Source organism: Mus pahari, chromosome 2 (assembly GCF_900095145.1).
Source record: "Mus pahari chromosome 2, PAHARI_EIJ_v1.1, whole genome shotgun sequence".
In the NCBI taxonomy this organism is placed as follows: domain Eukaryota; kingdom Metazoa; phylum Chordata; class Mammalia; order Rodentia; family Muridae; genus Mus; species Mus pahari.
This window is the reverse complement of record NC_034591.1, coordinates 108161068-108184435: the sequence shown is the minus strand read 5'-3', so window position 1 is coordinate 108184435 and position 23368 is coordinate 108161068. Positions and strand designations below refer to the sequence as shown.

The 23368-nt window shown below is 51.1% G+C and overlaps 1 protein-coding gene across 3 annotated transcripts in view; it reads right to left on the bottom strand.

The window, feature by feature from the left end:
* Positions 1-23368, bottom strand: part of Fbln2 (fibulin 2) — a 57633-nt gene that overhangs the window by 20823 nt on the left and 13442 nt on the right. For all 3 annotated transcript variants that reach the window (XM_021190552.1, XM_029535393.1, XM_029535394.1), the window contains exon 2: positions 14240-15528. In XM_021190552.1, coding sequence (XP_021046211.1) covers positions 14240-15515 — 1276 coding nt within the window. In that variant the 5' untranslated portion in view covers positions 15516-15528. The remainder of the gene's footprint in view (positions 1-14239; positions 15529-23368) is intronic.

Sequence of the window (23368 nt, the reverse complement as noted above, 5' to 3'; positions counted from 1 at the left end):
TGTGTGTGTGTGTGTGTGTGTGTGTGTGTGTGTGTGTGTGTGTACGTGCATGTGTGTAGGGGGTGCTCTCTCCAGAGCCCACAGGACTAGACTATACAGGTAACAGCTGACAAGTGATTTGTCTAGCCCCTTCCCCAACCCCTAGACTGTTTCTGCCAAGACATGTCTCTAAATGAACCACCGCAGACACAAGAAGCCCTGAGCTGGGTTCTTCTGATCCAAGTAGCCCAGATGGGGCAGGAGACAGAAAAGAGCCTCAGGGGCTTGTGGGATTCCATTTAGAGTCATCTTAAGTTGCTTTTCTCAGAGCATTATCAGGTTATAATGATGAAGTCTAATTAATAAAAATTAATACTAATTAACAATCATTATAACACAATGACCAAAACCAAAATTGATGTATTCAAATACTGGTTCTTAATACAGTAATAGAAAAATTAGTAGAAAAATATGACATTTAAAAGAGAAATCCAGAAATAAACAGGCAGTAAGCATGTTGACCAAAAAGGACTCTGTCTGTCTGTCTCCTCCTCTTTCTCCTTCCTTTTAGATTTATTTTATGTGTTACCTTGCTTGCATGTATGTATATGCACCATATGAGTGCAGAACCCAAGAAGCCCACAAGGTACAGATCCACTGGAACTGTAGTTACTGGTAATGTTGAGCTGCTATGTGGATGCTAGGAATGAACCTGGGTCCTCTGCTGGGACAGCAAGTGCTTTTAACCACTGTAGTTGAAACACATACCATGTACGCATACTTGAGAAGAGGAGCAATGTACTCAAGATGTGAACTCTCCTTTATGTGAGACACAACTCTAATACAATTATAATTGAAGACCCAGTCTGCTTATGGGATTTGTCAAGGTGATTCTCAAATTCACACGAATAGCCAGGCCTGGTAGAAACAGCCTGTCATCCACTACTAAGAAGGCCATGCAGCAGGATTGTAGTTCAAGACCAGCGTGGGTAACCTTGTGGGACTCACCTCAAAATGAAGACTTAAAAAACAAAAAGGCAGAATTATGGCTCTCAGTCAAGCTGGCGTCTTCCTTTTCACCTTTCAGGGATCAAATCTCCTCAGAGAAAGTCTCCCTGGCACCTGTGTACCCCAACCCTATCCCATCACCCCACTCAGCCCCCATGAACAAAACTGAATATCTAAAAGTATACAAGCCAGGCATGGAGGTAAAGACCTATAAAACAAGCACTCTGGAAGCTGAGGCAGGAAGATTACAAATTTGAGCCTGGGCTCCATAAAGAGAACCTGTCACCAAAAGAATGAGGAGGAGCAGGAGGAGGAGGAGGAAGAGAAAGAGGAGGAAGAGGAGGAGGAAGAGGAGGAGGAACAGGAGGAGGAACAGGAGGAAGAGGAGGAGGAGGAGAAAGAGGAAGAGAAAGAGGAGGAAGAGAAGGAGGAGGAAGAGGAGGAGGAAGAGTATACTATGGATGTAACCAAGATGAAGAGATGCTCTGCTGGCTGTAAGACACAATGAGCCTTTGTTGGGACATTTCATATCTAAACCCTAACACTTGATCTTTCTTCTACAGGCTGGAATCTTCCCTCCCTAAGGCTTTTCTAAGAAAGCCCTATGGGATTACCAGATTGCACCAGATCCTGGAATCCTGGTCAGGCAATATATGATAGATGCCCTAAGAGATCACAAGGACAGCCCCAATGTGCTGAGCACCAGTAACAACCCAGGCACAAGGCCACACACTCCAACTGTTGTTACTCCCTCTGCCCAAGAGGAAGTGCCATGTGACACACTTATGCCAACACCATCCTTAAAAGGTCCTCTGTCCAAGACTGGGCCTGAGTCACCTCAAGTTTCTAGTGGGCAGCACAGGGCCCAGCACTGACTAGAACATCACAGATTCTGCTTCTAGGAGGATCGTTCAGGATCTCAGCATCCATCATCGTTCAAAATTCACACTAGCCCATGATGCCTGTATGTGTAGTAAAGGGGCCACCCTTGTCCTTCACCACACCATGTGGTGTTGCACCTTTCTGAATGAACTAAACCATTACAGGAAGAGAATCAATCCCTGGGTGGAAGACTGGGCTGGGCCACTGTCCACTGAGTGATGCCCATCTTCTCTTCTGCTTCCTCTGGGTCGGCTGGGCCTCCCTATTCCTCCCAAGGATGACTGAGGTCCCTCACCTCTTGCTGAGCAGTAACATGGCCTGGCTCTGGACCACTCTGCCATGGTCTTCAGAATATCAGGCTTCAGGGTCCTACCAGCCAGACAGATTAGGAGACCCCTGACCTACGCAGTCAAGCCGTACCTCTCACACCCCTGGGTGGCAGAGAGAGATGGATCGTGTGGGAAATTTGCCCTGCTGCCTGCTGAAAGGGAAGCTGTGCAAATTCATTTTTCAGAGATTTTGTTATCAGAAAAAAACAGAAATAGATACCCCAGAGGCCCTAGGCCACTGAAAGGCCCATGCTAGAAATGTTTTACCAGGCATGGCCGCTATGCTCCAACAAGTCTTGCCAATGACAGCCACAGCCACCATGCAACATGCTCATATCCCACAAGCATGACATGGGGAAAGACACTGGCCCCAGGAAGAGACAAAAACATGAATAGATAAGGTAACAGGACTAGAAAAATCTCATGACGAAGACAGGCCTAAGATTTAGAGCTGATAGAGCAGCGAGCCAGACACAGACTGCAGACAGCGCGTGTTTCCACTCAGATTCAGAGACAGAAAGTAGAGTAGCAGGCACCAGGGGCGGGGCTTAGTGTGCAACAGGAACAATTCTAGATTGGGAAGATGGGAAGTCTCCCTCCACTGTGACTGCATTTAATGCTGTTGAGCAGCAGACTCAATAGCTGTAAATTTCATGTTATTTTTGAAAAAAAAAAATGCATTGCAGTACAATATAAAGAACTATGAGCTGACGCTTCCCCTGCCAGGAATCTCATATACTGACACACACACACCCATGAGCCCAGACAGGAGGGTCCCAGAAGCGTGGTGTATCTGTGACAGCAAAGATTCCAGAAATACCTAACGATCCAGGATGAAATAGTGAAGCTGCTCCCAGCCAATCGCATACCGGTGTTAAGGAGCCAGGGGCGTATGTGTGCTTGATATGAAATCATTCCTGAAGGTAGAGTTCAGGAGCTATATAAACTGACATTTGTCTTTAAAAGGATTACATGGATATGCACCAGGCTTCTGAGTGGAGACCCAAGACCCAGCCACAGATGGTGTCTTAGGGAGGAGCTCAGCCTTCTGTGCACTGCAGGCAGGTATTAGCCATTCCAGAGCCTGTCCCTTGTAAATAGATTCAGAGATCCGGACACTATAGCCTCCTTTGATCACAGAACAATGGATGTCCCAAACAATCCAGGCCAGACATCAAGACCCCCCGGACAGTCCCCTTTCCCTGACATGAAAGCCCTGAAGAATTCTGGCTTTGAAAATGCTGCAGAGCCTTTTCTCTCCTGGCAGGAGGGCAGCAGTGGGGGGGGGGTGTCTCTGCCTTGCCCGCTGAACAGAATGTTTGCTTTGTGGCTTCAGAACAAAGCCCAGAGGACGACAAGGCATTGTGGGTCCCACCAGACTAGAGGGACACGGAAGGAAGGCATTTACAGCAGAACCCAGGGCAAGCCCTCCCAGGCCACCCAGGAGCCTTGAACATCTTTCTGAGGCCTGTAAAGTGGGCAAACCAGCAAGGGTCCTGGCCTCCACTCTGCCTTCTGCCCCAGTTTCATGGAAGGGGGCAGATGAGCCGCTGGGATGGGGGTCCACCTGAGTCCACAGGGCCTTGCTTCTCTCCATCCCCTTGTTTTTTCCAGGTGTGTTTGCATACATGCTATATGAGTCTGCCTTCCAGTAAGCTTGCTTAAACCTAGTCAGTCCTACTGTGTGCTGAGCTGAGCCCAAGTCCAGCAGTGACTGACGAACTGCAGCCTGCACTTGAGGCCCCATCCCCAGGGCTCTCAATAGAGGGTCCTGACACTGTCACTTTTACAGATGGCCAGACAGAGGCCTGACCTATGGTATACCACACATGCTCACAGGCAAATGAGATCAAAAAGGATCAGCTTCAAGGAAAGGTACTTGCTGACACCATTCTCAGGAATGTGACTTAAGACCAAGAAGAGATGCTGCTCTACACCAGAGCCAAGGATGAAAGGGGCTGTAACAGGGATGAGGGTTCTGGGAACCCACCCACCACGCACACACATGTAAAATTAGTGCATGTAAACTCCAAGGTGCTCTAGTAAACCATTGAGAAGCATCAATCAATGCCATGCACCCTCCAGTCAGCAGATCCCCACCCAAGCGTTCGGTAAATACTCAGGGACGCCTCCCGCTCCCCAAAGACACAGAGGCATGCTGCCAGCAGCACAGCCCCCAACTCTCCACCAGCACCACAGCAGATCAACGAGCTATGATTCACTCCACAGCAGAACGCTACTGAGACATTTCCGGTTGCCATCTCAACGGGGGCTGCAATTAACTGCTGCGTACAAGAACGTGGATAGGACCCAAAGCATTTCCTTCCTCCAAAAGAGATGGGTGCAAATCATTGCCATTCTACAAAATAAACTCAAGAATAGGCAAGGGCATTGTCAAGTCAGAACAATGGCTTTAATGGGGCCGGGAGAGAGTAAAAGCTGACAAGCTGGGGGCAACACCTGAGAACCCTGGTTTCTATCTGCCCCATAGAGCACAGGTGTTATCTCCCTAAGCTGTCCACTGAGACCCAAAGTGCTGCTGTCTGCAAATTAAGTTCTGACAGGACATTTGGCAAAGGCCTGTTTCATTACACTACATCAAAAGACACTTGAGAGTAGTGTGTGAATTCAGGGAGTTTCAGAAAAAAAAAAAAAAAAAAAAAAAAAAAAAAAAAAACAACCCAAGGGGTCTAACCACCAAGGTAAAGCAAACACTGGCTAATCACCCTTGATTAGATATAGCCTTTACCAAACAAGCTTTACAGACCACCCGGGGAACAATTAGAGCAATCGGAGCATTATATGGCCTTAGGGAATTAACTGAGTTAGCCGGAGTATCCATTTTTTTAGAGTTTTAAGATACAGGGCCAAGACTGGAGATGCTTCCAGCATGCACGTGTCATAGGCTGGTCTTCCTATCCACTGGCTCTGCAGCTGTGGACTCAAACAACTAAATATAGAAAAATATTTCTAAAGGACCTTTATCTGTATTGAGCAAAGGCACACAGACACCCTTTGCTTGTTCCCCCACACTATGCAGTAGAGCAGCTATTAACACATCATATTCACCTGTCTCATAATTACCAGTGATCTCCAGGTGTTTGAAGTAGGACTCAAACTGATTCTATGCTTGGGTTTTACATAAGAGACATAAGCATCCTCCAACTTTGGTACCCAAGATAGAGACGGGGGTGTTCCTGGAATCAATTCCCTGAAGATACCGTGTGGTGACTCTCTGTAAATGTGTGTCTTAGTCAGGGTTTCTAGTGCTGCAATGAAGCACATTACCAAAAGCAAGTTGGGGAGGGAAGGGTTTATTTGGCTTACACTTCCACATCACTGTTCATCATCGAAGGAAGTCAGGACAGAAACTCAAACAGGGCAGGAACCTGGAGGCAGGAGCTGATTTAGAGGACATGGAGGAGTGTTGCTTGCTTCCCATGGCTTGTTCAGCCTGCTTTCTTGTAGAACCCAGGACCACCAGCTCAGGGATGGCACCACCCACAATAGGCCAGGCCCTCCACCAACAATAACTAACAAAGAAAACACCCTACAGCTGGATCTTAGGGAGGCATTTCCCCAACTAAGACTTCTTCCTCTCTAATGGCTCTAACTTGTGTCAAGTTGGCATAAACTTAGCCAGGATGCTCTCTCTCTCTCTCTCTCTCTCTCTCTCTCTCTCTCTCTCTCTCTCTCTCTCTNTCTCTCTCTCTCTCTCTCTCTCTCTCTCTCTCTCTCTCTCTCTCTCTCTCTGTGTGTGTGTGTGTGTGTGTGTGTGTGTGTGTGAGAGAGAGAGAGAGGGGGGGGAGTGAGTTGCATGATGCTGTCTTCTATGTATGACAACCCTATTGCTGCCTTGAAATCAAAGCTGCAGTGATCGTGCATACAGTGCATTCTGAAGGGAGGGCCTCCTAACATTCCTTTGTGGAAGTGAGGCATGAGCCTTGCCCATTCCCCCAAGGATGTACCAGCAGTTAGCAAATGCTGCTGGGACACACACCCTGTTAAGTTGTTCATGTTCTCATAACCCCAACTAAACCCACAGTAGACTTGGGTGGAATCATTCATTCTGTTGTGGTCTTAGCCTCCCCAGGAAATACTAACACAAATGTAAGTATATGCGTACCCATGTGTCTCCATGAGTACAAATGAGTCTGCACTGGATGACAACAGACCCACAAACAGCCCTAGCTGCCCACGATGGGTTAAGTGAGAGAAAGCTTGCATCCCATGGTCAAGGGCACATGCCCAGTGACCTAAAGACACCCCACTAGGCTCCACTTCCTAAAAGTTCCACCTCTCACAGCACTGAACTGGGACCAAGCCTCTCCATTTGAGGCTCTGGGCAATAGTTCAGATCCAAACTGTTGGGTGCCCCAGCTTCCAATTCCCACTGGTCACGTGGCTTCTCTCCAGGTGTCCGCACCTCACACCTTGAGCAGCCAGCATACAACCACAGGCTATAAAGATCAGGGAGTGTACTGCTATGCCCAGACCTGAGAAATGGCACAAGAGGGTGCCTTATCCCTTGCCAACTGTGCCTACGTGACTATCCTCCCCAAAGCCTGCTGCTCTCTCCTCTTTCTTCCAAGAAAGCCTTCCACCCTGTTCAGCCCTGTTCATTGCTCAGCAGGGAATTGGCCTGGAAGGGGGAAGCCTGGGATGTCCATGGCATGAGGGCCTGACTGCTTCTGTTCCTCAAGCCAGAGCTGATGATCTAGTGAACTGCCACCAATCCCTACACCACAGGATACTATTGGTCCCCTCAGATCCAATCAGGTCCCTTCATGAAACTCCTTCCCAAGGGCTTTTGTTGCATAGATGGACAGGGCCATCACAGGGAAGGGAGCACTGGCTAAGAGTCAGGACTCCTGGTTCCACCTCAGAGCCTTCTGGCCTTTGGCAAGCTCCTTACTTATCCCTGGCCTCTTCAGAGTTCTGGGTGTGTGCCTGGGGATGGGAGGGAGTAAGGAAGTAAACACTCACAACAGCAAGACTGGGCCCACTGCACGCTTTCTTGGTGCTTTAAACTGTTTGAATGAACTGCCAATATTTACATGATGGGAGCTTCCAGATGAGATCCCAGATCCCAGCCTTCTGAAAAAACCCAGAGCAATCACGCTTGGCCTTCTCAGCCCAAGAAACAACAGACCTGGAAGTTTCCATACAATGAGATCTGACCTCCCACCATCCCTACTGCATCCCGGTCAGGAGTCACCCTAAGGTCTGCAGACCCACAGCACTGAGCCACAGCTGACCCCATCCCAGAAGGGTAAACCTTCACCTCTGCCCCCTCCAATCCCCAGACACCCACCATATCCGTGAATGAGTGGCAAAGATGAGGGAATAGGGGCTGAAAGCAAACCAGAGACATATCCCCAGCTCAGTGGCTCTCTAAGCATGAGCAGACAGTCAGAACCTGTGCTTGGCTTCCCACACTTTACCACATACACCCCAGAGAATCTGGATTTCCAGACCCTGGACTGCATGCTATAACATTGCTCAGGCCAGAGTCTAGAGAAGAGGCCACAGCCTGCCAGCTATGCACCAGCCCTGCCCTGCCTAATGCTGCCAGTGCCCTGTAATAGTTCCAGAGCCTCCATCTGGACAATAGGGTCACATTTGTTAGCACAGTATAGCTGGGCACTCAGAAAGATGGCATACAGGGCTAGGAAATACCAGGGCAAAAGGCCAAGTGGGTAGTCAGCACATTTCTCTGATTCATTGGCCTTGGGACCTTGGACAGTTCCCTCAACCTCCCTAGGCCTCAGTCACCCATTTATAAAATGGGTATAAAGGTAGCAAACCCCTGAAAGTGTCTTCTAAAATGAAAAGATCAATACATAGCAACCGATGAATCCAGTACCTGAGACTTAACCTAGCTGCCTGCCTTTGCTAATGGAATGTCACCTTGCAGCCAGACAATACTATAGGTAGAAAGGACTGGAGGCTGGGCATCTGCACACAGTTGCCAAAGTGATGTACAGTGTGAGAGATAGGCAGGGAGGAGCACTCAGGTGAAAGGGGAGCACAGAATAGGAAGGGTCAGGCAGGGAAGAGTACTCACTTGAAAGGTGAAGCGCAGAATAAGAAGGGTCAGGCAGGAAGGAGCACTCAGTTGGAAGGGGAGCACAAAATAGGGAGGGATAGGCAGGGAAAGCACTCAGCTGGAGGGGAAGCACAGAATAGGAAGGGTCAGGCAGGGAAGAGCACTCAGCTTGAGGTGGAGCACAGAATAAAAAGGGTCAGGCAGGGAGGAGCACTCAGCTGCACATCTGGAAGCAGCTGGAATGACAAACACATGGGAAGGGCAGGAAGTGTTTAGCTAAACACCCCGGCACAACCCCAGCAGGCCTAGCCCTTAGCTCTGTAGCCAGAGGAACAGGCTTCTGACCAGCAGAAACAGACAGAGATCTGTTCAAACAAAAGCACAAGTCCATCCTCCTTGTACTCCCAGAGCATAGCAACTCTGCTGCAGAGCCAGCAGGGAATACACCACACAGCTCTGGGCAGCCACTCTGAGCTGCTCACTGTATCAGTGGGACTTCCTGCATCTTCCAGATACAGAACTGAGGCTCAGAGAGCGTGAGTCCCTTGCCTAAGGTCACATATCCAGGAGAAGCCTGAGCTGGAATCCACTCACTGAGAGTCAAACTGGGCTCTTTCCCAGTGTAATGCAGCACCAAGCTGGGAAGCATTGTATGGTCATGGGGGTGAGGGCCTTGAAGAGTTTAACCAATGCTGTCTTCCAGAGGCAGATGAAGGATGCAATAAGGCTACTGTAAACTCCTTTTACAGGGCAGTCAAGTGATTTACCTGAAGATTTTACAGTGAGAGGGAGCTGGGTCATCCAAGCTGGGGAGACTCTCAGCAGGACCAGAGGACAAGGGGGAGGTTTCTGAGCATTCTAGACCATCTGAAATTCACACTTCCAGTGGGCAAAAGAGAGGTGAGTAGCAGCCAGAGGCTGTGAACACTGGGGCAGGACATGGTATCTCTAGCATGATGGGAATATCCTGGAATTAGATTTAAATAATTTTGCATAACTGGGGAAGTATTAAAAGCCACTGCACTATCCCTTTAAATGCAGGGGACTTTATGGTTGTAAATATGATCTCAATAGATCTGCTTTAAAAGAAAAACATTAAAGAAACAGCAAATTTAGAGAAACCTGGTCCTGGTGGAGTGACAGCCCTGGGAGACACCATGGGGACATCCCACTTACGAAAATGACAGAAACTTTAGAGAAACTTTGATTTCCATGGTCTTGATCCTTCAGGCATGGTGGAGTGTATCTGTGCGGAGTAGTTTGCACTATCAATGTATCATAACCTAGAGTCACCTGGGAAGATGGAATTTCAGCTGATGAGACTGGCCTGAGACCATGTCTGAGAGAGATTATCTTGATCGATGATGTGGAAGGGCTCAGCCCACTGTGGGCAACACCATCCCTAGGCAGGTGGGTCTACCCTGAAGAAAGCTACCTGAGCATGTGTCTGAGTTTGAGTCAACAGACAGTGTTCCTTTGTGGTTTCTGCATTTGTTCCTGCCCTGTCTTCCCTCAATGTTATGTACTGTGATCAGGAAACATAAGCCAAATAAAGCCTTCCCTCTCCAAGGTGTTTACCACAGAGAAAATAGGATAATACCTATAACACCAGAACTTGAGAAACTGAGGCAGGAGAATGGCAAAGTTTGGAGCCAGACTGGGTTACAAAGTGAAAGTCTGTCTCAAAACAAAGTAAACCAATTAAAGAAACCCAAGCCTTGGGTTCAAACCCTCACTGTAGGGACAATTGTAAAATGTAACCAGTACCTAATGGGGAGGACAGAGCCTAGAAAATCCAGATGAGCTACCTGTGAGTCTTCCATGGGATCTAGAGCCCACTCTTCCCACAGGGAGGCAGGGTCTACCTGCCACCATCTCTGCTATGACCTCCAGAAAAGCTCCCTGACCTGGGATGACAGTTTCCCACTCTATGGATGGGATTTCCTCATGGTGTCTTCCAGAGCTGTCTCTTCACGCTTCAAGCAGGGTCTCAGAGTCACAGGCCCGAGTCCAACTGCCAACCACCGGTGGCAACACCAGAGCTGAGATGAAGGGTCAGCAGCTACCAGTCTGACCAGTGGGAAGGGTGGCCTCTCTTTGCCTGCCCACAGGCTAGCCTATGGTATGTGGGCTCAACATGGCCATACCTGCCTATCAATCAACAGCGCCAAGCAAAAGTGAACCTGCTGACATCCTGAATGTCATCTCATGTCCAGTATCTGCAGACCATGGTGATCACAAGGATGTTTGGTAGAGAAGCTGACAGGTAGACCGACAAGGGAAAGGATGGTAGATCAGCAAACCAGAGGAGGGCACCAGGACCATACTGCCCAGACATCCCTCAGGATCCTAAGGGCAGTGGACCCAGGAAACCACAGCAGAGCCCCCAAATAGCAGGTGTTCCAGTCCTGTACACAAGCCTGCCTGGCCTCTACACAGCCATTGTATGCTCTAAATCATCTCTAGACTACAGTCACGTGTAACTATGCAGTGTAAACAGCTGTCACATTGTTGTTTAGGATATAAGGACCAAACCTTATGGTCCATATCGTTCCAATTCTTTTCTCAAATGTCTTGTATCCAAAGCTGGTGGAAACACAGATCATGAGGTCCTCTGTGTCTTCAAAGCCCAGATAGGAAGCTCAGCACACTCGTACAGCTGGTGAGCCGCGCGTGGGCACGCACGCGCGCGCGCACACACACACACACACACACACACACACACACACACACACACACACANCACACACACACACACACACACACACACACACACACACACACACACACAGCCCTGGCACATCCAATACCCAGGTCCTGTGAGCTAGCAGTAGGGAGGGCAGAGATTAGCAGAGCTCCTTCCCCAACAATTCTTCCTCATATCAGTCACAGCAGCTCCTCTTAACCAAGTTTCATTTCAACTGGCTGCAGAGGCTTTATATAGACGATCCCCAAGCCTGGAGCCCCCTCCCTCATTTACAGCCCCCCCCAGTGGCCACAACACTAACACAGTTACTCTGTCCTCCAGAAGGCCTGCCTATCCACAGAAGACAGAGCCCCTCCCCCCCAAAGTTGGGCACAGGGCACTGCCTCCTTGTCCCCAACCTCCCCTCACTGAGGCTTTCACACTGGTGACTGCTGAGCCTGGGAGAACAAAGGGGGTCACCCAGAGCTCCTCCAGGGCAGAGATGTGGGTTTCGCTCCGCAATTTTTATTCAGCATCTCAGAAGCTGGGTCACAGGACAGAGCAATGCAGACTTCAAGATGACCCCGATTCTGCCATTTCCTGTCGCCGTGTCCACGGGCCAGAAGGCAGAGCTCTCTGGAACCCTCTGGGCTTTGGTGGGGATGAAACAGCTTAATCGTCCCTGAGCCCCCCAAAACCGGCGCCTGTGACGGAGAGAACCTGGTACCTGAACTTGAGCACCAGCGTACAGACACCTGCCCTGCAGACTGGGACTCCCAAGGAAAGGACTCCTTCCTGCCTGGCTTTCTGAGAGCCTCTTCAAGGTCAGGGCCACCGCCTGCTGCTTCTGTGGCTCTCTCTGAAGCTAGACCAGCGCATCAGAGCCAGCACCCTCCCAAAGTCTCTGAGGACAGCAGAAGCAGACGTCAGAGCCCTTCTCCGTGGCTCGGAGAGGCAAGCATGTGGGTTCCATTTGGGCCACATCTGGACATGCTCAGAGGCAGGGACAGCCCAGCTGAGGCAGTGGGGATCCCTGGTACAATTCTGACTCCCAGGCAGGATCCCCGCCCCAGTTGGGCCCTGAAGATGGATGGAAACCACCTTCTCCAGGCCTCAGGGCTGCCATGGCAACTGGGCTGGGGTCATTTCCGGCCTGCCTCTCAGTAAGCCCAGAGGGTCGAGTAAGGCAAAACTGTCTCTCTAGCCCCTCCCCCACCCATGGCCCCCAGACTCCAGTCCGAAAGCAGCCTGAAGACCCTATGTTCCAGACTCCACTTTCCTCAAACGCTTGGCAGGCCATCAAGAGCCCCACCCACATAAGGCCTGCTGTCACCCACCCTCACCAGCTGCATGCCCCACCGGCTGCACCTTTATCTGTTTAATGCGCTCCTCTCTGCTAGGCCCCTAAGGGAATGGCTGAGGCTGCCTTGTTCTCTAGCCCAGCCCCTGGCATAGTCAGGGCCCCACGAATGCCTGATTAAGGCGAGAGCTGTGGCTGAAGAACAGATGGAAATAAAATCAGTACCATATCTCGTAATCCTCGGTGAGCGCTCGGCTCATGCCAACCACAGCCACAAATGAGCTCCCTGCAGCCTCAAAACAGACTCAAAGCAGGGCATCTATGCTGTCTGCAGACGGAGGAACTGAGGTATAAAGGGCCAAGCCATTTGTCCATGGTCATGGAGTCAACATAAGAAGTGGTAGCCATGGTGAGCTCAACCAAAGGCTAAGCAAAAGGACAGTGGCTGAGAACCCTCTCCAGCTGACTCTGCAACACCAGCCTGGCCCTGCCCACTAGAGTCTTCCTGGGCTTTGCATGAGCTGGGTCCCTGCTAGGATGGCCCTGCAGTCGATGAAGGTACTCCAGACCTAGCTTCCACCAGCCTTCATCAACACCATAGCCCAAACACATCTGAGAAAGCCAGGCACAAAGATCCCCCAAGTGAACAAGGCTGGTCCCAGGTCCCACAGAGCCAATGGCCATAAGCAGTTAGAGAAGCCAGGGCTGTTTCTATTCTGGAAACCCAGAGGGTGCAGGTACTGAGCACACACACACACACACACACACACACACACACACACGCACGCACGCACGCACTCCATTAGACTGTCCCTGTTTCCTGCACTTCCAGGCTCAGGGCTGGGTGGAGAACAACTGGCACCTGGTCCCAGGCAGTTCCAGGCCTCCCCTATAGCCATGCCTCTACAGCAGGCTGCAAGCAGGGAGTCCCAGGAAGGAAAGAAGGCTGGAAGCAGAGGTACTGGTGATGTGAGGATCATAAGCCCCAAATGGTGTGAAGAAGAATGAGAAAGAGAGGAGGTAAACAGGGTCTCCCACCAGTTCCATCCAGCATCCAACATTTATAGAGCACCAACTGTGCGCATGGTGCTGGAACCCTTGGGCTCAGCACACAATCTGGCTTGTGTGATGCTAAATTCCAGAGAAGCAATAACCAAGGACCCAAGTGATCCTGTCTGTAATGTAAGCTGTGACTGAGAGAGATCAAAGCTGCAGGAAGGAAGTAGGGTCACAGAGGTGACCAGGCACAGAACGAAGCAACAAGTCATCCAGACACCTCCAAGAGCATCTCAGGCAAAAGCTGTGGCAAGTGCAAAGGCCCCAAGGTCATAGGGGGCCCTGCCAAGAACCCAGTGGCCTGGGCTAACTGTGGGAGCATGAGGGGCCAGAGGGGAGGGGAGGTGGACACTGGGCAGATGAGAAGGACATGTAGTCACCCTAGGGACCTTAGCTTCTACTCTGTATAAGGTGTGAGCCACTGTAGTAGCATTGAGAAGAGAGGACTACTGAGTTAACCAGACTCCTGCTGGTAGGAGCAGCAGAGCTAGAGCCACAGCAGAACATGCCCCCTCTGCCACCAGCCCATAGCTGGCTTCTGCAGGAAGGCATTCAGAGGCAGTTGGCCATGGCGATCTGCAGAGCCCTGTGATTACTACTAAGACACCCTTGGACTTCAGCAGGCAGGAGCAGGCAGGATTGGGCTCTATTGTGATGAAGAAAACCTTCTGTGCCTTCAGCCAGAGCCCACCAGAGGCCCTGTACCTCCTAGAAAAAGGACCTCTCTCTGCCCCTGCCTCAGATCTATGAGAGGGCAGCTGCCGAGACCTCCCCTGACCCCTGTCACTCTGTTTGAGGCCGGCAAGAGAGCAGCCATGGGAACCTCTACCAACTTGTACCACTTTGTCTCAGGCCTGAGAGACGGTAGCTGCAAGGAGCTAGCTAGGATAGTCAGCGACTGTTCCTTCCAGGTTCGGTGGCCCTGCAGGAACACAGGAAATAGCTCTTACCATCAAGATCACCTCTGGGGACAGAATGTACTGAGTTGGGGTCTGTGTCTTCTTCTGCCCGGGATCGAGGTAGCAACTTTGGATGCTGGGGTATTTCTTCAGGCGTCTCTGGGGAGGGTGAGACCTGGGCTCGGTCAGGTGGCAGTGTAGATAGAGTGGGGTGACTGCTGGTCTTTACTGGGTCCTCTGAAGAGCTGTCAGTAGCCAGAGATGGACTGAGACCAGCCAGGCCTGACCTTGGCAGAGGTGCAGCACCTTCCTGCATGACACTTTGAGGAGTGACCTGGGCATCAGGAATAAGGTTTTCCTCAGGCCCTGCCTTAGCTTCAGCCTCCTTCTCCTGGACAGGGAGACCAGGTCTGGCTGGGGACGTTGTGGGCAAGCTGCCCAGCCTTCCAGGACTGCCTGCTACTGGTGGCTCAGTGACAAGTGTCTCCTCTTCTTCTTCCTCTTCCTCTTCAATGTCCAATGTCACTCTCCTGGCTTTGGCCTGCACAGGTGCCGGGGGACCCAGGGCAGCAGCTGCCGTGGGTCTGGGGAGGGCAACTGGCCAGGGAGTTACTCGGATGGAGGACGGTGGCAGATTCCCTCCTCCCAGAGCGGCCGGGGGGCCCTCTGCACCTGCCTGGACCTCGTTCACAATGGCCGAAGTAGCTTCTGCCTCAGCCACCTCCTGGTCATAGCTGTAGGGGTCTTCATACTGCCTCTCAGAGTCACCCTCCTCAGCATCTGAGAAGTTCCCATGGCAACCAGGAAGCTGGTAGCAAATGAGCTCACCACCAGCGTCAGGACAGTGGCAGGCCCGGCAGGATGAGAGGTGGACGGTATGGCCAGCAGCATACTTACGGCCACTGTGGACACAGCCCACCTGGCCGCACTGCGGGCAGCTGTCAGCTACTACCACAGCCTCAATGCAGTTGGGTGGTAGTTCAGGGCACAGCATGAACTGGCAGCTGATCTTGCCACCACCCGGTGGGCAGGAGCACTCGGTGCTGCCAAAGTCCACAAAGTAGGACTGGCCGGCTGGTACACGGCCGTCCACAAACCCTCCCTGTACGCAGTCATAGTACTGGTAGCCTTCGCAGGCACAGCCCTGCTGCACACAGGTCGCACAGCAGGCTCCTGGCTCCAATGCCTCCTCGATGCAGTTCTCCAGCAGGGGACACTCAGCACCTGTGCAATCCTGCCACGGGACGGCTATGCTTGGGCTCGGAGTCAGAGCTGTGACCAGAGCCAAGGCCAGCCACACTCCTGCAGATTCCTGGAGCAGCATCATGTCTCAGGAGACCCTAGGAGAACAGAGAGAAAGTCTGTCACACTAAGGACACAGAGAGAGATGAGGTGTATGCCCCAACATGTCTACACATCATCTCCACCTCTAGGCATGCCCTCCTAACCCACACCCATGCATCCCTCAGCTCTCTCACATACAGACAGACACATACAGGGAAGATACAGGAACAGGAGTGTGTGCCACGCAGGTGATGAAGTAATGTGGCTTCTTGAATGGAATGGGAATCTGTGCTCAGGGTGACTTGAGCCTTCTGAACCATCTAGCCCACAGTCTCACACACAGGTAAAGCTAAGTGAGTACACACGAGTGCACGCTCACTCAGTCTATCAATGTGGCCTCTCCCTGCCCAGTCACCCAGACACACCCATGGGTCATCCTGCACACACACTCCCAAGTTCACGTCCGCACACAGCCGCCAGAATAGTCTTCCTCCTCCAGACACTTGACTGCTAGTCAGGGGGTGAAGTGAGGGATGCTGGGTAGGAACAGACACAAACATCCAACCTCATGCTTACTATAAGCACCCCCAGCCCCCAGACTCCAGAGCTCAAGATCATCTATCCCATGAGACCCTGGGATTTCAAGGTCAACCTGGGATGCTCCTGCCACCTCCTCGTGCCTTCTCACCGTCTCTGTCCTGTCCATTACCAAGACTTGCTCTCACTGCTCTGCTGCCCCACACAACACCTCCCACCTGCCCCGCCTGAGGTGCAGCTTATCCATCTCCCCATTATGCCTCCCTGCCTCCCTGGGACACCAGTGTGATCTAAGAGCCACTTTCATACATACGGCCTGTCTGGCTTGCAGGAGCCTCTCTATCCACGCTCTCCTCAAAGTCCTCCACAATCACTCAAATGACATCTTTCCACCAATCCTCCCTCCTGCAAAAGTGACAGGTCCCCACAGGCAGCGGGTGACTCAGCGTCAGGGCAGCCCTCTGGACACCACAATCCCCTGAAGTCACAAATGGGGGCTCTCACACCACCAGTGCTTTCTGATGGTGCCTGTCTGATGTGTGTGTGTGTGTGTGTGTGTGTGTGTGCGCGCACATCTTGGGGGGAACACCCATGTGTGCACACGTGTGTGAGTGTGTGTGTGAGCATGCCTGTTGCACATGTGTGTGATTACAAAAAACAACCTCAAAAACAAAACAAAACAAAAACAAAAACAAACAACAACCTCAGATTTTATCCTCAGACACGCTGTCTACCTACTTTGAGACAGGGTCCCTCACTGGCTAAGAGCTTGACAATTAGGTTAGCCTAGCTGGCCACTGAGCCCTAGGTCTCCCCAGAGCTGCAGTTACAGGGACATGGCCCTGAGCCCACGTCCTGGTGCCTGCCTTACTAACTAAGCAAGCCCATCCCTGTTTATTAATCTTTCAGAAAATAGAACAAAGTATCATCCCGGAACCTCCACATTCATCCTTTTTTTTTTTTTTTTTTAAATATGGGAAGATAAATTTTTCCATTTAGAGACGGATCTCACACTGTATTCACAGCTGTCCTTGAACCTGAGAGAATCTTCCTTCCTCAGCCTCCCAAGTACTAGGGTAGTAACAGCTCTGCACCACCACACCCTGCTCTCACGTCAAACATTAAGAAGATGCTAACTTCTTGAAGGTCTGAGGCGAGAAAGAGGAGTAAAGAGAGCACTGAGCTTTCCAAAGAATGGATGTGCTTGAGTTGCCCAGCTCCCTCTGAGACCACTCAGGGTAAGTATGATCTGCCAGCATGGCCAGAGCCCTGAAGGCAGCAATGGAATAATGCCAAGCTGGTCACTACCAGCTGGAGGCACCAGCTGCCGGCACCAGCTGCAGGCACCAGCTGCAGGCACCAGGGATCTGTGATAGGCACATCCAGGGACTGGGGGGTTTGTCAGCTAGTAAGATGGGCTACCTGGCTGACCTCCTGTGGGGCAAGTGGACCGTGCCACCAGACGGAAGAACTGGTAAGGTTGAACAAGCTCAAACCCTGGGGAATCTCAGAATTGAGAATGGCAGGCATGGCGCCAGCTCCCTGACAAACTACCTGATCCGCAACACGTAACCATGACGCCCCAGTGAGAGGACCTTGACAGTCGGTCATGGAGCATAAAAACCCGAAGTTCTCCATGCCGGTGAGGTATTTAGATAGGCCCTGAGTTTTCCTTCCTGGGCATTCCTTCCCACAAAAGGTATTTAATCCCTGGTTCAACCTTAGTAAGGTGTATGCATTCACATCTGCCATCTAATAAAACAGTTTGGATGAGCAAACTATTGATGAAGACCATCTCCTTCATCAAAGATCTCAGCGAGGGAGGGCCTTTATTGTAGAGAGTCACACCTAAATCTCCTAGAGAAGGTCTTCTCTTCTACCACTCAGAACCAAACCAGATTCCACCCCCATCCCCTTCTTGCCTGGTGAGCAGAACCCCTGAGGGGTAGCTCAGAGCACAGACCACCCCTACCCCCATTCCCAACTCCCAGAGTCTGGGTACACAGGAGACTGAGAACCACAGTGTCCAACTCACTCTGCTGTTTCTCACCCAGGGAAACATGGTCTGGGACCCCTATTAGGGACTATGTTCTGCCTCCCCTGAGAGGCTTGCTGGTGGCACTCAGGCACCCCACCAGCAAGCCAGACATACAGCCTGGCAATCTCCCAGAGCTGATGGCCCTGGGGGTAGATGGTATGTGCCCACCTATGCCAGACACGCATGGCTCTTTAAAACAGTAGAGAAATTGGAAAAGGTCTGGTCGCAAAGCCTGCTATCTCTGGGAGCCAAGTTTCTGAAGATTTCAGGAGGTGGCATCTGACTGAAGCTGGATGGCTTGCTGGAGGCAAAGTGCTTCAGGCTCCGGACATCAAGTGCACAGGCTAGAGGCAGGAGCAGTGGGAGGCAGATGAGGAAGTTGGATGGGAGGAGGAGCCTTGGGGGACCTGGCGACAGGTGAGCTGTCAACCTGTGACTGCTCTGTGCTGAGTGCAGCACAGATCCGGACAGAGCAGGAAGTGTGGAATGCAGGAGAGGACAAGACTGAGGGGGTGGGGATGGGAGGTGCAGGGACGGGTGGAGGGTTGTTACTATAAAGATCAAGTCCGAGGAGTTTGTGGACAGACAGGATCTGGTCGGGCAGGGTCCATGGATATACTGGGAGATGTGAAGGATTGGGCTAGGCAGGATTTGGGAAGTCAGGAAGCACACACACCATAAAGATAACAGTGGAGGAAGGAGCCTGTGCCCATGCCAATTACAGAATCCGAAGGATCTTTGGCACCCTGAGGGTTCACCCCAATTGACTAAGTCCTTACCCCGCAAGAAGGTGTCAGAGGAGGAAGAAGGGAGATCCAAGCAGCCTCCAGCCTCCAGCCTCCACAAATATCCAGTGAACTCCACAGGCCTCTGGGGGCCTTCACAAGCCTTCTCGGTTGGTTCTTACCATGCATGGATGAAGTGCTCCAGAGTAAGGTCTCGACCACACATATCTGGGGTGTCCCAGAGTTTCCCTGTGAGTCCCACCCTCCAGAGATGAAGTGCAGACAGGATAAATGCTAGAGCAGCATCATATGAGGACAACTCCATCCCATGTGCCCTGAAGCTACCACGCTACATGGCACACACTCCACACCCTGGGAGCACGGGACTGGTCTGTGGGATGAAGGTACCACTGTGTGAGTTGAGTTACTGTCTGTCTGTCTATCCCAAGCTGTGCTGCTCTGTGCTAGGGAGGCTGGACTTGGCTACAACCCCATCTTGGTTCTCCAGCTTTCTGTCCAGTCAAAGGGAGGAGCAGAGAGGCTGGGGTATGTCCACTCCTCATCTTTCCCCTCCTTCTCTCTGGGATATCGTGGCTCCTTTCCCCAGGGCCACAACATCAGCTCCCCTACTCTCCCTCCTCCTTCATAGCTATGGATGGTTCCTCCTAGCTGCCCCTTGTCCTCCAGACCCAGGTGACCACAGCTCCATTTTTGTCCTGCCTGCAGCCTGAGAGCCACACCTTTTGATGGACCCCACAGCATGGAAAGCAGGGAACCAGTGAACCTTCAAAGTGGACAGCTAAGTGGGAAGGGTAGGAAAAAGAATAGAAAGTGTCACTGCAGCAGCCCAACATGTGCAAAGCAAGCGTGTTCCTGAGACAGTAAGACATATGCTCAGGGAGCTGGGGGCTGGGCCAGCCTTGCTTGTTTCCAGAGCACGAGGACCTCAGTTTGATCCCCAGGTCCCATCTAAGAATCTGGGTGCAGTCACACATGCCTGCAATCCCAGCACTGGGGAAGAGGAGACAGGGGGATTCCTGGCCGGCCATCCCAGCTGAATCAGTGAGCTCCAGGTTCAGTGGGAAACTGTGTCTCAAAAAGTAATGTGGAGAGAGGGGAAGAAACCATCACTGACCTCTGACTTCCAGGCGTGGTGGCACACACCTTTAGTCCCAGCACTTGGGAGGCAGAGGCAGGCAGATTTCTGAGTTCGAGGCCATCCTGGTCTACAGAGTGAGTTCCAGGACAGCCAGGGCTACACAGAGAAACCCTGTCTTGAAAAACCAAAACAAACAAACAAACAAAACAAAACAACAACAACAACAAACATGCATACTTACAAATGTGCACATTCATACACCACATGCACACACAACATTTTTTTTTTTAATTTTTGGACAATGCATCCCTTGACTTCACCACGCACAGGGCCTTATGGATAGGAGCCCACTTAGCAAAGTTTTCTCTCCAAGGACATGCAGTGGAGACACTCTCTCCACACAGGCCCCTGGGTGAGCAGGGTGCTCAAGAGGAACAGGCCTCTGCCATACCGATCACAGGTGCTCCAGAGCTTCTGCTGGTCTCTGTAACTGAAGGCAGCTCCTCCTTGTGTCCTCACTGTCCCCTGACCCTCTACAAACCACAGTCCTCCAGTGAAGTGACTGACAGGTTAACCTACGCACTGTTGGACAACTCTGAGCTGGCAAGGATGTTGGAAGGTCATCGTGTCCCCAGGAAGACATACTATTGCTGCCATTGGAAAAGTGACCACTCTATGGCAGGCCCCAGCAGTCCCCACTATCATCTGGGAATGCATCCCTGGATCCCCTGGGGCTGCCTGAGACCTCGAACTCCTGTCATCTGGGAATGCATCCCTGGATTCCCCGGGGCTGCCTGAGACCTCGAACTCCTGTCATCTGGGAATGCATCCCTAGATCCCCTGGGGCTGCCTGAGACCGCAAACATCTCCATGTTTGTTGCAACTGCATGTTGTGACTTTAAATGGAAGCGCTCTCAGCAGCAAGAAACCGTCCTCCTTTGTTGCAAACCTTACTCCTTTCCCATCAACACGCACTCCGTCCTTCTCCTTGGCGTATCGATTACCACTGTTAGCTCTTGTGTCAGCACTTCTGTTCTTTGGAGTTATGATTAAGTGGCATGGGACCACTTGAAGGCAAGCTCCATCACAGCCTATTAAGTGACTAGTGAGAGGGTTGTGAACACGGTGTGGATCCACTGGACAGAGTGGCTCAGATCCCAGGCAGGAGGGCGCTAGATGTCATCACTTGCACCAGAATTCACATCATTTCAAATCTGTGATGTTCGCTACTGAGATTTTCTACTTGATATTCTGGGCTGCGGTTGGCTGCAGATAATTAAACTGTGGGGGTTGGAAATTGTCAACAAGAGAGCATTCTGCACGTGACTCGGGTTGGACAGTAAGCTGGGTCCTTTGCTTCTCCAGTTCTGACAACTTCTGACTCTGACAAGAAGAGGCCTGCTAGGACTAGGAAATAAAAACCCAGGGCATGTGGTCCTGCTGGGATTTCAGAACTGCAATGAGCACTAGCTTAGGGTAAGTGAGCCCCTGCGATATTTAGGACATATTCATTCGCTGTGTGTCTGAAGTCTTGCTTTAACTGGCAGCCTGCACTGGATGAGCAGCTCTGGATGAAAACCTCAACCTGGCGCCATATGCCTCAAAACTTCACAAACATTTGGAGGGAATCTCCCTCAAATGACAGGCAGCTACAGAAAACCCTGGGGCTTGCAAACAGCTGGACTGACAGCTGGGAAATAAACATGCAAGCCCTTTTTGTTGGCTACTCAGAACAAGAGGAATCAGTTTGACCTGGCCAGAAGGCCACCCCAGAGGCTGCCAGACCCATCCCCACATCCAGCCAGAGGACAGCAAGCCAGCAGCCACTTGTACACAGTCCCACCCATGGGACCTTGTATTATGACACCAAACTGTCTACACTGTCACTGCTGCTCTGACAGAACTTAGTCTCACCAGCTCTCTGTGAGACCTGAGAGCTCCCAGTCTTGACTCCACAAAGACTTGGGCTTCTCCTTTGTTTGTGATACAGTCTGCCATGTAGTCCTGAATGGCCTGAAACTCACTATATGGACCATGATGACCTTAAACTTCAGGGTCGTTCTTCCTCTACTTTGCCTTCGGTACCCTCTACTCAGTGGCCACTGTGTCCAGCCTCAGATCCAACCATCAGCCTACAGTTCCTCAAGACCTCAATGGTGAGAGGGTCCCAAATCCCCATTGACCTCAAGTCTGGAATATGGGTGTGTATGCACTGCATGTTTGGGCAGGCCATAGCTCTTGGGGACCCAGGGTCCCAGCCTCAGTGTAGCACCATGATGTCAATGGATATTGCAGGGTAAGGGCCCCAGAGCTCAGCCTCACCCTACCAAAGGGAGAGCTGTGCCAAGATGAGGAGGACCTGGCAGCCAACAGCAAGCAGCTGGAGCAGGTACAGGTGTGAGTCATTAGTGGCCAACACGTGACAACTGGGGGACAACAGGTGGGAGAGAACTGGAGCCATGCAGAGCGGTGTCTAGTGCACACACAGACACAGAAAGAGACAAAAGCAAACACATACCCTGCACAGACCCACACATACAAAGACACACAGAACATACACACACATACAGTCAAACACACAGTCAGAGAGAGAGAGAGAGAGAGAGAGAGAGAGAGAGAGATGCACACAGAGACACACCCAGAGACATACAAACAAATGCACACACAGACACATACACATACAGACCCACACATACAAAGACACACAGAACACACACAGCACACATACAGTCAGATACACAGTCAGACATACATGCTCACAGAGAGATGCACACACAGACACACACACACACACACACACACACACACAAGCACTGACAATGAGTTGGTTCTAAAATTATCCAGAACCTACTTTAAATGCACAGATTATTCTGGGTTCATCTAAGGTCCAGAAAGATAAGACCATGTCTTTTAAAATTAATCCCAAATGCCCACACTCACCACTGCGTGCTGCCCACTGGCAGAGAGGCCATTAGAGATAAGCTACTTATCCCGGCAATGGAATACCACCAGCCTCAGCAAGAACATTCTGGCATAGGCCCCCACGTAGATGGCCCCTGAGGACATGATGTCCAGTGACAAGCTGGTCAAAATGGACACTCACTAAAGAGCCTACTTACAAATCTACACAGAGCAATTGGACATCAGACAGAATGGGGATGGCGGGTGCCAGGACACACGGAGGGAGCTGGCATTGGATGGCCAGAGTTTCTGTTCAGGATTAAAGAGTCTAGAGACAGAAATGGTGAGAGCTGCACAACACTGTAGCTGCTCTTAGTGACACTGAACCACACATCCAAAAAATGATAAAAAAAAAAAAAATTGTGTGTATAATTACCAAAAAAAAAAAAAAAAAAAAAAAAAAAACCAACAACAACAACAAAAAAAAACCCCAAAGACCATAAAACCCCACATGCACTCTAAAGCCAAAAGCCAAAAGAGAGTGACTAAGTCACAGAGAGGGGACAGGGAAGACCTGACAGGAAGCAACCACTGCT